The sequence below is a fragment of the Eumetopias jubatus genome, unplaced genomic scaffold, assembly GCF_037043125.1.
Source record: "Eumetopias jubatus isolate StellerSeaLion01/CBP00866 unplaced genomic scaffold, mEumJub1_p1.0 scaffold_11, whole genome shotgun sequence".
NCBI lineage: Eukaryota > Metazoa > Chordata > Mammalia > Carnivora > Otariidae > Eumetopias > Eumetopias jubatus.
Window position 1 is genome coordinate 84,285,598 of NW_028274817.1, and position 13,981 is coordinate 84,299,578.

General features: G+C 39.9%; 1 protein-coding gene across 8 annotated transcripts in view; it reads right to left on the reverse strand.

The window, feature by feature from the left end:
• The window catches only part of CCNB3 (cyclin B3), a 61,350-nt gene that overhangs the window by 22,928 nt on the left and 24,441 nt on the right, over positions 1–13,981 (reverse strand). For 7 of the 8 annotated variants that reach the window (XM_028092973.2, XM_028092974.2, XM_028092968.2 and 4 more), the window contains 2 exons: positions 2,179–5,038; positions 1,233–1,331 (listed from right to left, as the gene is read on the reverse strand). In XM_028092973.2, coding sequence (XP_027948774.2) covers positions 1,233–1,331; positions 2,179–5,038 — 2,959 coding nt within the window. The remainder of the gene's footprint in view (positions 1–1,232; positions 1,332–2,178; positions 5,039–13,981) is intronic. The other variant, XM_028092972.2, reaches the window with a different exon arrangement.

Below are 13,981 nucleotides of genomic sequence, written 5' to 3' on the forward strand. Positions count from 1 at the left end.
GCAGCAATAAAAAAGAAATATTAATCCATAAACTCTTCTTATAGTTCAAAAATTGTAACTCAGGAAAAAAATACTTGCAACTAATTATCTCAGAAAAAGGAACTGTAACAACATAATTAACTTCTTCAGTTTTAACTCATTATTTTCAGCTGGTATCAGATAGGGGCCGATCAAAGTCTCCTTTTCCAGACAAGTTTTAGTTATCCTTGGGAAATGGATGCACATCATATTCAAGTGTCAGGGTGGATATGGAGGAGTCCAGGGGGAATATGGAATATGGGCAGGAACACACCTATGACTATAGATGAGTATCAAAGAGGTTCTGCCCCTTCTTTGCAATTCAATCTGAAGCACAATGCCATGCTGTGCAGAGCAGTGGTTCACAAACTTTAACACATATACCACCTGGGGATCTTTAAAATTCACATTCTAATTTATAAGGTCTGGGTGGGGCTAGGTTCCTGCATTTCTAACAAGATCCCAAGTAAAACTGACTGCTGAGCTAAGGCCCATACTTGCAGTATACCAAATTATCCCTTACTTCCTCCAAGCTACACTAGAAAAAGTGAAGGGTCTGGAGTCAGTAAATCAAATGTTATGTCTCTAAAGACAAGATATCCATCCTCCCTCTTATGCATGGCCTGCTAAAATTTTAGTTGGTAGATAATCTTGGTCCCATCTGTTCCGTTTAGAGAGAGAAAGAGAGAAGAAAATTTGGAATCAATGAATTTTAGTGGTCAAGGAGACTGGCTGATTTTAAAGGAGGAAGAAAATGTCACCAGGTTGGAGAGTGATTCTACATATGATGCCAGAAACTTGCATAGGGAAGGGAAAAGATCTCAAAGAGCAGCCACTCAGAAGAAGACTATTTTTGTGTCTGAGACTGTCTCCTCAACAATTAGAGGCACAGGCTTATGGTCTTCAAGGTAATCAGACTTTTAGCCCATATCCCAGCTCTACCATATACTAGTTGTGTGATTCTGAGCAGTTTCTCCAATCTATAAAAAGGAGATAATACATACCATCATGAAGTTATTGGGAGAATTAAACAAGATAATGTCTATAAACCCCTTAGTCTCAATGTCTAACTTATGGTAAGCTACCAGTTGATGTCAGTTGTTGCTATTATTTTAATCATCATCATTACCTCCCCTTTCAACTTGCATTTGAAGGACGGAATGATGAGGAAATGAGACCTAGAAATCCTTCCCCTCCAACAGCCACCTACATACCTCTCTCTCTTTCATGTAACTGAAGATATCCTTGGCATATATTGGGTTGAAAAATGGATCACTGTGGTTCTTGTCAATATCCTCCAATGGGGCTACCTGCTTGGAAATCACCAAAAAGATATTAGGAGAAAAATTCCAAGGAAGGCTTAGCACACACACATAAAGGATATACTTCTTTCTTCCCACTGTCATCTTCTGCTAAGGTTCCTCAAGCCTCATACATCCTGGGCCACAACAGAGCACCCCTTGGTCCTTCAATCCTCATACTGCCAAGTGACCATGAAATGTTTAGTCCTTCTTGTACATGCCTGCTCTGCCCTAGGAACTAGGCACCATTTTTACAGGTAAGTTCAAGACTCTCCAGGAAAAACACTCTTATTTTACTATTTCAAATTATGTCACGTATCTTCTTAAGTCACTTGTTTTGTCCCAATGCTTTGATCTAACCCAATTCATCTTCTTGGTAGCCTTTTCCTCCCTTCTACACCTCTACCCAGTTTGTTTTGCCTACAGGAGGGGTATTTCTCCTCCTGCTTGCCAAATCTCATTCCTTCATCCTTCCAATTTTCAACTTAAATACCATCTTCCTTGGGAGATGCCTCTGTAGACTTTACTCATCTTTGACTGGAGTCCACTGTAATGCAGATTGCAATTACTAAGAAAGGCAATTTACACACACACACACACACACACACACACACACACACACACACAATATTCTAGATCCTTGTGGGTATTCCTGGAATAAATAATTTCTAATTGTTTGGGTGTATTTCTATGCCAATCAGAAAGTCAAGAGATCCCACAAGGACAACCTGATTTACTATAGCTTACTATATCCAGACCAATTGCTTAGGAAGGCAAAAAAAAAATCTCTTTGCTAGCAGCCACCTACAGGACAACAAAGAACACATCATCTAATTTAAGAAGAAAGAGAACAGGATACCTCCTTCTGTGACCTCTTGCCCCAAGATGAGGAAGGTTTATTGGAACTGGATTCACAAGCACTGGACTTGCTTGTGATATTGAACTTGCCCACACTGGACAGGCCTGTTCTGGGTTCAGGGGCAGTGCTGGACACATATGAGCTGGTTTCAACTTGGAGGATCAAGAAATCTTTGAGAGAGTTATCTTCCTTTCGGGTGGGATTCTTTTGCAAGGCCAATGGCTCCTTCAGGGACAACTCCTTCCCAGTGGTGGGTTTCTCATTCAAGGCAAATGTCTCCTTGACATGGAATATCTTGTTGAGGGTAGGTTTCTCCTGAAAGGACAATGGCTCCTTGAAGAAGGTCTCCTTCTCCCTGCTGGGCTTCTCCTGCAAGGCCAAGGGCCCCCTCAGGGTAGCTTCTTCTTCAACTGTGGGATTCTCTTGCAAGGCCAAGGACTCCCTTGGGATGGTCCCCTCAATGCTGGGCTTCTGAAAAGCCAGTGGTTGCTTAATAAAGGACTCTTCATTGGTGATATTCTCTTGCAAGGCCAAATGCTTCTTCAAGAGGAACACTTCTCCCTGAGCAATGGGTTTCTTCTTTAAAGATAATTGCTTCTCAATGCTTGTTGCCACCTCGGTGGAGAGCTCCTCCTGCAAAACCAATGGTTTATTTAAAAGGGATTCCTCTTCAGTAGTGCACTTCTCCTGCAAAGCCAACAGCTTCTTCAAAGAATCCTCTTTGGTATCAGTCTTCTTCTGCAAGCCCAAAGCCTTCCAGAAGAGGGACTCATCTTTGCTGGTAGGTTTAACATGCAATGAAAATGGCTCCTGAGAAAGGAATTCCTCCTCAGCAGTAGGTTTCTCCTCTAAGGTCACTGGTTCCTTAATATACGATTCTTCTTCAGTGGTGGTCTTTTCTGGCAAGGCCAATGGCTTAGTTGAGAGGGACACCTCCTGCAGAGTGGTGTGCTTCTCTTTCAATACAGGTGGATCCTGGAAGAGGAACTCCTTTTCAGTTATAGACTTTCTATTAAAGGGCAATAGCTTCTTAAAGAGTGACTCTTCTTCAGAGGTGGTCTTCTCTGAGACCAGCGGCTTCTTTAAGAGGAACATCTTCCCTTGCATGAATTGCTTTTTCTTTAAAGATAACGGTGTCTTGGTAAGGATTTCCTCCCCAGTTGAAGACTTCTTCCTAAGTGACAAGGACTCCTTATCTTTGCTAATCATATTCTGAAAGTCCAACAGTTCTTGGCAGATGGACATCATTAATTGAGAGGCACACTTTTTCTTCTTTAAAGATAAAGGCTCCTTGGTAGAGACTGCCTCATCTGTGGCATGTTTCTTCCTAAAGGGAACTGGTTCCATAAGAAATTCATCTTCACCATCAACATTCTCCTGCAATGCCCCTGGCTTCTTCAAAAGAGCCACCTCCCCATGTGTGGTATGCTTCTCTTGCAACATAGGTGATTCCTTGAAGAGAGACTCCTCCTCGGTGGTAGACTTCTTTTTAAAGGACAACTTCTCTCCAGAGGTGGCCTGCAATACTAGTGGCTTCTTCAAGCAGGACACCTTGCCCTGACTAATACACTTTTTCTTCTTTAAAGATAATAGCATCTTGGTGGGGGTTGCCTCCTCAATGGTACGTTTCTTCTTAAAAGCCAAAGGCTCCTTTAAAAGTGACTCCTCCTCAGTTAGAGTCTTTTGCAAGGTCAAGGCCTTCTTCAAGATGGACACCTCCTCCTGAGTGGTGTGCTCCTCTTGCAATGTGGGTGGCTCATGGAAAAGGGACTCCTCAGTGGTGTCCTTCTTCTTAGGGGACCGTGGCTCCTTAACGAATGACTTCTCTCCAGAGGTGATCTTTTGCAATGCTAGTGGCTTCTTCAAGTGGTACATCTTCCCCTGAATGGTACACTTCTTCTTTACAGGTAATGGTTTCTTGGTGGGGTTTGTCTCCTTGGTAGTACGTTTCTTCCTAAGGGACATTGGCTCCATAAGATATTTATCCTTACCGTCCTTCTCCTCCTCCAATGCCTGTGGCTTCTTCAAGAGGACCACCTCCCCACCAGTGGTGTGCTTCTCTTGCAATGCAGATGGCTCCTGGAAGAGAGACTCCAATGGCTCCTTAATGAGTGCCTTCTCTCCAGAGGTGGTCTTCTGCAATTCTAATGGCTTTTTCAAGTGAGCCAACTTCCCTTGAATAGTACAATTCTTTAAAGATAATGGCCTCAAGGTGAAGGTTGCCTCCTTGCTAGTAGGTTTCTTCTTGAAAGCCAGTGGCTCCTTAATGAGGGACTCCTCTTCAGAGGTGGTCTTCTGAAATACTAGTGGTTTCTCCATATGGGACACCTTCCCCTGAGCGGTACACTTCTTCTTCTTCCTTAAAGATAACACCTTCTTGGTGGGGGTTGCCTCCTCTGTTTTAGGCTTCTTTCTAAAGTCTGTTGGCTCCATAAAGAAGGAATCCCCTTCAACAGTGATGTCCTGCAAAGCCAAATCCCCCTGATATGTACACATCTTCTTTAAAGATAATGTTCCTTTGGTGATGGCTGCCTCCTCAGTTTTATGCTTCTTCCCAAAAGTCATTGGCTCTACAACAAACTCATCAGTGTTGTCAGCTTCCTCCTGTAAGGATGGTGGCTTCTCCATGAGGGATACCTCCCCCTGATTTGTGGACTTCTTTAAAGATAATGACCTCTTGAAAAGGCTTGTATTCTCAGTGGTGAGTTCCTCTTTTAAAATTAATGGCTTTTTGAAAAATGATACCTCCTCAGTAGTGGTTGTTTTAGAGATGGTAGGTATCTCCAGAATGAGTGGTTTCTCCATAATATTTGGTACCAAGGCAGTAGAGACTACTACTGGTGAGGGTTCCAGCTTATAACTGTAAAGGAAACAATATCTGATTAGGAAGAATGTAGTTCCTAGAATCCTCACCAACCATCTCATTTTGTTGCTATATTTATAAAAGGGGAAAGGACTTCAACCTCAAGAGACAGATTAAAGGGTAAAAATCAATGGGTACCATAGTGAATCAGCAAAGCACACTATATAGTTTCTATGGCCTAGGTCCTCACACTTTTCTGAAAAATTTCCCCTAAAATCCAGGTTATACTTTACTAAATATGAATTATTTCCTTTATTCATATATAAAGTCTTTATTCTAATACCACATTGTATGAGTTATCTGTTATTGTATCAATCTCCCTCACTAGCTGCATTTATTTATCTTTGTCTATCAGCACCAGGCATCTGGTAAAATGTAGGCTGAAATTAATATTGTTTGAAGGCTTATGAGAAAATTATGAGAGAGAAGCTTATGAAGGCTTAGAAAGGTGGGCTGGTACTTAATGTTGGTGGTATCTAACCACATCCCCTTCAACCTAAGCTATTCATGAGATACTTTCCCAAAGGAGAGAATAAAAAGACCACAATAGACATTTGTTCACATGGGTCAGATTCAAAGCTTTGTTTTGAACAGGACTGCACATCCAATTAGTAACTAACCTAGTGTGACCAAATCACTGGAGGACTAGAAATTAGAATAAGAGAGAATTGAAGGCAAATACAACCATCAGTCTGAACAAGAGTGAATGCCCCCAAAAGTAGATATCATATGATTCCATTTATATGAAATCTCCAGAATAGACATACCCATAGAGGTGTACCCACAAAAGAAAGTGGATTGGCAGTTGCCTGTGGCTGGAAAGGGGAAGGGAAGGGGTGGGTAAAAGGGGGGACCTGGGAAAAGAAAGGGACTACTAACAGGTTCAAGTTTTTGGGGGGGTATTGAAAAGTTCTAAAATTAAATAGTGGTGATGGCTGTAAAACTCTATGAATATAATTTAAAAACCACTGTATTGTTTAAAAAAAAAAAAAAGGAAGTACCTGGAGAGGTTCCACATGGCCAGATAGATTCCAGGTCCCCCCTGATGAGAACTTTTAAAGGTAGTCTCCAGATAATCTAGTTATGATAAAGAGTATGTCTTCTAGAGCTAACCTGCCTGGATTCAAATCCTGGCTCCCCCACCTACTGGCTGGGTGACCTTGGGCAAGTTAACTGTCTGTGCTTCACTTTTTTCACCTATACAATGGGGATATTACCTCTTTATAGGGTTGTTGTGAAAATTTGATTACTTAATATGCAATAAAAACATGTAAAACAAAGAATAGTTCAAAACTAACTGTATGCCAATAAATCAGGTAACTTAGATGAAATGGACAAATTCCTAAGAAGACACAAACTACCAAAACTGATTTAAAAAGAAAATAGAAAATCTGAGTAGACCTATAACAACCAAAAACATTGAATTAATATAAAAACTACCCACAAAGAAAAGTCCAGGCCCAGATGGTTTTGCTGGAGAATTCTACCAAACATCTAAAGAAGAATTACTACCAGTTCCCCATAAACAACCCCAAGAAATAGAAAATATGAGAACAGTTACCAACTCATTCGATGAAGCCAGTATTACTCGATACCAAAAACAAAGTTATCACAAGAAAATTATAGTCTGGTATCTCTGAAAAATATAGGTGCAAAAATCCCCCACAAATACTAGCAAACCAAATCCGGCAACACATAAAAGTATTATATGCCATGACCAAGTGGGATTTGTCCCAGGAATACAAGGTTAGTTTAACATCCAAAAATCAATTCATGTATCAAGCCATATTAATGGAATAAAAAACAAAAGCCACATGATCATCTCAATAGATCCAGAAAAATCATTTGACAAAATACAACACCCTTTCATGATAAAGGACTCAATAGACTAGGAATAGAAAGGAGATTCCTCAACTTGATAAAGGGCATCTATGAAAAACCCAAAGCTAACATCATACTTAACGGTGAGAGACTGAAGCTTACCCCCTAAGATCAGGGAAAAGACAAGGATATCTATCTCTTCTTTAGAGGGTGGGAAATTTGTAGTGTAGCAGTATATAACTCATATAGCATTGCTGATGCTTTAGGACAAAACCCCTCTATTCTCCGAATAAATTCCAAACTCTTTGCCATGATATGCAAGGCCCTGGTGATCTGGCTCCTGTCTGCCTCTCCAAATCCAACTCTTAAGAAACATTAGTATAGGAAATTGGGCAACTGGGTGGCTCAGTTGGTTAAGCGTCTGCCTTTGGCTCAGGTCATAATCCCCAGGTCCTGGAATCGAGCCCCACATTGGGCTCCCTGTTCAGCGGGGACCCTGCTTCTCCCTCTCCCTCCGACTATCACTCCCTCTGCATGTGCTCTCTCTTTCTGTCAAATAAAGAAATAAAATCTTTAAAAAAAGAAAGAAACATTAGTATAGGTATTGAGTATCTACAATACCAGAGGTCTGGGGTGATCATAGTAGGCTTCCTTGATAGAGTGACCAGTTGTCTTTGTCTGTGACTGAGAGGGTTCCTGGGATGCAAGACTCTCAGTATTAAAACTGGGCAAATCTTAGAAAACCAGAATAAGTTGGTCACCCAATTCTTAGAAGACAAGGATGTCCAACTCTTGACACTTCTATTCAACATAGTACTAGAGGTTCTAGCCAGGGCAAACTAGGCAAGAAAATTAAATAAGGAGGAGCAAGATGGTGGAGGAGTAGAAGACCTAAATTTCGTCTGGACGCAGGAATTCAGCTAGATAGGGAACAAACCACTCTGAACATCTACGAACTCAACAGGAGATAGAAGAAAAGAACAGCAGCAACTCTCTGAACAGAAAAGCGACCACTTTCTGAAAGGTCTCTTCTGATTTGTTTAGTGTATATTTTTCCGGGGTCGTCGTTACCCTGTTAGCATTTTCTTCTCTCATTCATCTATTCTCCTCTGGACAAAATGACAAGACGGAAAAAAAATCACCTCAAAAAAAAAAAGAACAAGAGGCAGTACCGACTGCCAGGGACCTAATCAATACAGACATTAGTAAGATGTTGGAACTAGAGTTCAGAACGACGATTTTAAAGATTCTAGCTGGGCTTGAAAAAGCATGGAAGATATTAGAGAAACCCTTTCTGGAGAAATAAAAACTAAAATCTAACCAAGTCAAAATCAAAAAGGCTATTAATAAGGTGCAATCAAAAATGGAGGCTCTAACTGCTAGGACAAATGAGGCAGAAGAGAGAATAAGTGATACAGAAGACCAAATGATGGAGAATAAAGCAGCTGAGAAAAAGAGAGATAAACAACTACTGGATCATGAGGGCAGAATCTGAGAGATAAGTGATACCATAAGAGGAAACAATATTAGAATAATTGGGATCCCAGAAGAAGAAAGAGAGAGAGGCAGAAGGTATATTGGAGCAAATTATAGCAGACAACTTCCCTAATTTGGGGAAGGCAACAGGCATCAAAATCCAGGAGGCACAGAGAACCCCTCTCAAAATCACTAAAAATAGGTCAACACCCCAACATCTAATAGTAAAACTTACGAGTCTCAGAGACAAAGACAAAATCCTAAAAGCAGCTCGGGACAAGAGATCTGTAACCTACAATGACAGAAACATTGGATCGGCAACAGACCTATCCACAGAGACCTGGTAGGCCAGAAAGGACTGGCATGATATATTCAGAGCACTAGATGAGAAAAATATGCAGCCAAGAATACTATATCCAGCTAGGCTGTCATTGAAAATAGAAGGAGAGATAAAAAGCTTCCAGGGCAAACAAAAACTAAAGGAATTTGCAAACACAAAATCAGCCCTACAAGAAATATTGAAAGGGGTCCTCTAAGCAAAAAGAGAGCCTAAAAGTAACAAAGACCAGAAAAGAACAGAGACAATATACAGTAACAGTTACCTTAGAGGCAAGACAATGGCACTAAATTCATATCTTTCAATAGTTACCCTGAATGTAAATGGGCTAAATGCCCCAATAAAAAGACAAGACCCATCCATATGCTGTCTGCAAGAGACTCATTTTAGACCCAAAGACACCCCCAGATTGAAAGTGAGGGGGTGGAAAACCATTTACCATGCTAATGGACACCAAAAGAAAGCTGGGCTGGCAATCCTTATATTAAACAAATTAGATTTTAAACCAAGACTATAAAAAGAGATGAGGAAGGACACTATATCATACTTAAAGGGTCTATCCAACAAGAAGATCTAACAATTGTAAATATCTATGCCCCTAACATGGGAGCAGCCAATTATATAAACCAATTAATAACAAAAGCAAAGAAACACATCGACAACAATACAATAATAGTGGGGGACTTTAACACCCCCCTCACTGAAATGGACAGATCATCTAAGCAAAAGATCAACAAGGAAATAAAGACTTTAAATGACACACTGGACCATATGGACTTCACAGATCTATTCAGAACATTCCAACCCAAAGCAACAGAATACACATTCTTCTCCAGTGCCCATGGAACATTCTCTAGAATAGATCACATCCTAGGTCACAAATTAGGTCTCAACCGGTACCAAAAGACTGGGATCATTCCCTGCATATTTTCAGACCACAGTGCTTTGAAACTAGAACTCAATCACAAGAGGAAAGTTGGAAAGAACTCAAATACATGGAGACTAAAGAGCATCCTACTAAAGAATGAATGGGTTAACCAGGAAATTAAAGAATTAAAAAATAATTCATGGAAACAAATGAAAATGAAAACACAACCGTTCAAAATCTTTGGGATGCAGCAAAGGCGGTCCTAAGAGGAAAGTATATAGCAATACAAGGCTTTCTCAAGAAACGAGAAAGGTCTCAAATACACAGCCTAACCCTACACCTAAAGGAGCTGGAGAAAGAGCAGCAAATAAAGCCTAAACCCAGCAGGAGAAGAGAAATAATAAAGATCAGAGCAGAAATCAATGAAATAGAAACCAACAGAAGAGTAGAACACATCAATGAAACTAGGAGCTGGTTGTTTGAAAGAATTAACAAGATTGATAAACCCCTGGCCAGACTTATCAAAAAGAAAAGAGAAATGACCCAAATAAATAAAATCATAAATAAAAGAGGAGAGATCACAACCAACACCAAAGAAATACAAACAATTGTAAGAAAATATTATGAGCAACTACATGCCACCAAATTAGATAATCTGGAAGAAATGGAGGCATTCCTAGAGACGTATCAACTACCAAAACTAAACCAGGAAGAAATAGAAAACCTGAAGAGACCTATAACCACTAAGGAAATTGAAGCAGTCATCAAAAATCTCCCAACAAAAGCCCAGGGCCAGATGGCTTCCCAGGGGAATTCTACCAAATATTTAAAGAAGAATTAATACTTATTCTTCTGAAACTGTTCCAAAAAATAGAAATGGAAGGAAAACTTCCAAACTCGTTTTAGGTGGCCACCATTACCTTGATCCCAAAACCAGACAAAGACCCCACCAAAAAGGAGAATTACAGACCAATATCCTTGATGAACATGGATGCAAAAATTCTCACCAAAATACTAGCCAATAGGATCCAACAGTACACTAAAAGGATTATTCACCACGACCAAGTGGGACTTATTCCCGGGCTGCAAGGTTGGTTCAACATCCACAAATCAATCAATGTGATACAATACATTAATAAAAGAAAGAACAAGAACCATATGATCCTCTCAATAGATGCAGAATTTGACAAAGTACAGCATCCTCTCTGGATCAAAACTCTTCAGAGGATAGGGATAGAGGGGACAGACCTCAATATCATAAAAGCCATCTATGAAAAACCCACAGCGAATATCATTCTCAATGGGGAAAAACTGAGAGCTTTCCCCCTAAGGTCAGGAATGCGGCAGGGACGTCCACTATCACAGCTGCTATTCAACATAGTACTAGAAGTCCTAGCCACAGCAATCAGACAACAAAAAGAAATAAAAGGCACCCAAATCGGCAAAGAGGAAGTCAAACTCTCACTCTTTGCAGATGATATGATACTTTTATGTGGAAAACCCAAAAGACTCCACCCCAAAACTGCTAGAACTCATACAGGAATTCAGTCAAGTGGCAGGATATAAAATCAATGCACAGAAATCAGTGGCATTCCTATACACCACCACCAAGACAGAAGAGAGAGAAATTAAGGAGTCGATCCCATTTACAACTGCACCCAAAACCATAAGATACCTAGGAATAAATTTAACCAAAGAGGCAGAGAATCTGTACTCAGAAAACTATAAAATACTCATGAAAGAAACTGAGGAAGACACAAAGAAATGGAAAAACGTTCCATGCTCATGGATTGGAAGAACAAATATTGTGAAGATGTCAATGCTACCTAGAGCAATCTACACATTCAATGCAATCCCCATCAAAATACCATCCACTTTTTTCAAAGATATGGAACAAATAATCCTAAAATTTGTATGGAACCAGAAGAGACCCCCAACAGCCAGAGGAATGTTGAAAAGGAAAACCAAAACTGGTGGCATCACAATTCCGGCCTTCAAGCTCTATTACAAAGCTGTCATCATCAAGACAGTATGGTACTGGCACAAAAACGGACACATAGATCAATGGAACAGAACAGAGAGCCCAGAAATGGACCCTCAACTCTATGGTCAACTTATCTTTGACAAAGCAGGAAAGAATGTCCAATGGAAAAAAGACAGTCTCTTCAACAAATGGTCTTGGGAAAACTGAACAGCCACAAGCAGAAAAATGAAACTGGACCATTTCCTTACACCACACACAAAAATAGACTCCAAATGGTTGAAAGACCTAAATGTGAGACAGGAGTCCATCAAAATCCTAAACGAGAACACAGGCAGGAACCTCTTCGACCTCAGCCGCATCAACTTCTTCCTAGAAACATCGCCAAAGGCAAGGGAAGCAAGGGCAAAAATGAACTATTGGGACTTCATCAAGATAAGAAGCTTCTGCACAGCAAAAGAAACAGTCAACAAAACCAAAAGACAACCAACAGAATGGGAGAAGATATTTGCAAATGACATATCAGATAAAGGGCTAGTATCCAAAATCTGAAAGAACTTATTAAACTCAACACCCAAAGAACAAATGATCCAATTAAGAAATGGGCAGAAGACATAAACAGACATTTTTCCAAAGAACACATCCAAACGGCCAACAGACACATGAAAAAGTGCTCAACGTTGCTCGGCATCAGGGAAATCCAAATCAAAACCTCAATGAGATACCACCTCACACCAGTCACAATGGCTAAAATTAACAAGTCAGGAAATGACATATGTTGGCGGGGATGTGGAGAAAGGGGAACCCTCTTACACTGTTGATGAGAATGCAAGCTGGTGCAGCCACTCTGGAAAACAGTATGGAGGTTCCTCAAAAAGTTGAAAATAGAGCTACCATACGACCCAGCAATTGCACTACTGGGTATTTACCCCAAAGATACAAATGTAGGGATCCGAAGGGGTACGTGCACCCCGATGCTTATGGCAGCAATGTCCACAATAGCCAAACTATGGAAGAAGCCAAGATGTCCATCGACAGACAAATGGATAAAGAAGATGTGGTATATATACACAATGGAATATTATGCAGCCATCAAAAGGAACGAACTCTTGCCATTTGCAACAACGTGGATGGAACTGGAGGGTATTATGCTGAGCGAAATAAGTCAATCAGAGAAAGACGTGTCATATGACCTCACTGATATGAATTCTTAATCTCAGGAAACAAACTAAGGGTTGCTGGAGTGGTGGGGGGTGGGAGGGATGGGGTGGCTGGGTGATAGACATTGGGGAGGGTGTGTGCTATGGTGAACACTACGAATTGTGCAAGACTGTTGAATCACAGACCTGTACCTCTGAAACAAATAATACATTATATGTTTAAAAAAAGAAGAAGAAAAAGATAGCAGTAAGGAAAAAATGAAGAGGGGGAAATCGGAGGGGGAGACGAACCATGAGAGACTATGGACTCTGAGAAACAAACAGGGTTCTAGAGGGGAGGCGGTGCGGGGATGGGTTAGCCTGGTGATGGGTTATTAAAGAGGGCACGTTCTGCATGGAACACTGGGTGTTATACACCAACAATGAATCATGGAACACTACATCAAAAACTAACGATGTAATGTGTGGTGATTAACACAACAATAACAAATTTAAAAAAACTAATGATGTAATGTATGGTGATTAACATAACCTAATAAAAAATTTTTCAAAAAAAAAAAAGAAAATTAAATAAAAGGCCTCCAGATTGAAAAGCAAGAAGTAAAACTGTGTATTAGCAGATGACATGATTTACATATAGAAAGTCCTAGGAATCTACACCAAAACTATTAGAACTAATTAATACACAAGTTTAGCAAGGTTCCGTGACACAAGATCAATATACCAAAATCATATATATATTTCTATATCCTTGCAATGAACAGTATGAAAATGAAATTAGGAAAACAAATCCATTTACAACAGCATCAAGAAGAATAAAATGCTTAGAAATAAATTTAACAAAAGAAGTACAAAATTTATATTCTGAAAACTACAAAAACATTGAAAGAAATTAAAGGTCTAAATAAATGAAAAGACATCCTATGTTTGTGGGTTGGAGGACTTAGTACTAAGACGGTAATACTCCTGAAATTGATTTACAGGTTCAAGACAACTTCTGTAAGAATCCCAGTAGAAAAGGACAAGCTGATTCTAAAATTTATAAGGAATTGCAAAGAACCCAGAATAGCCAAAACAATCTTGAAAAAGAGGAACAAAGTTGGAGGAGTCACACTTCCTAATCTCAAAATGCACTACAGAGCACCAACAATCAAGATAATGTGGTACTGGCATAATGGCAGACATGTAGATCGATGGAATAAAATTGAGACTTCAGAAATAAACACTTGCATTTATAGTCATTTGATTTTTGACAAGGATGCCAAGATAATTAGGTGGAGAAAGATTAGTCTTTTTA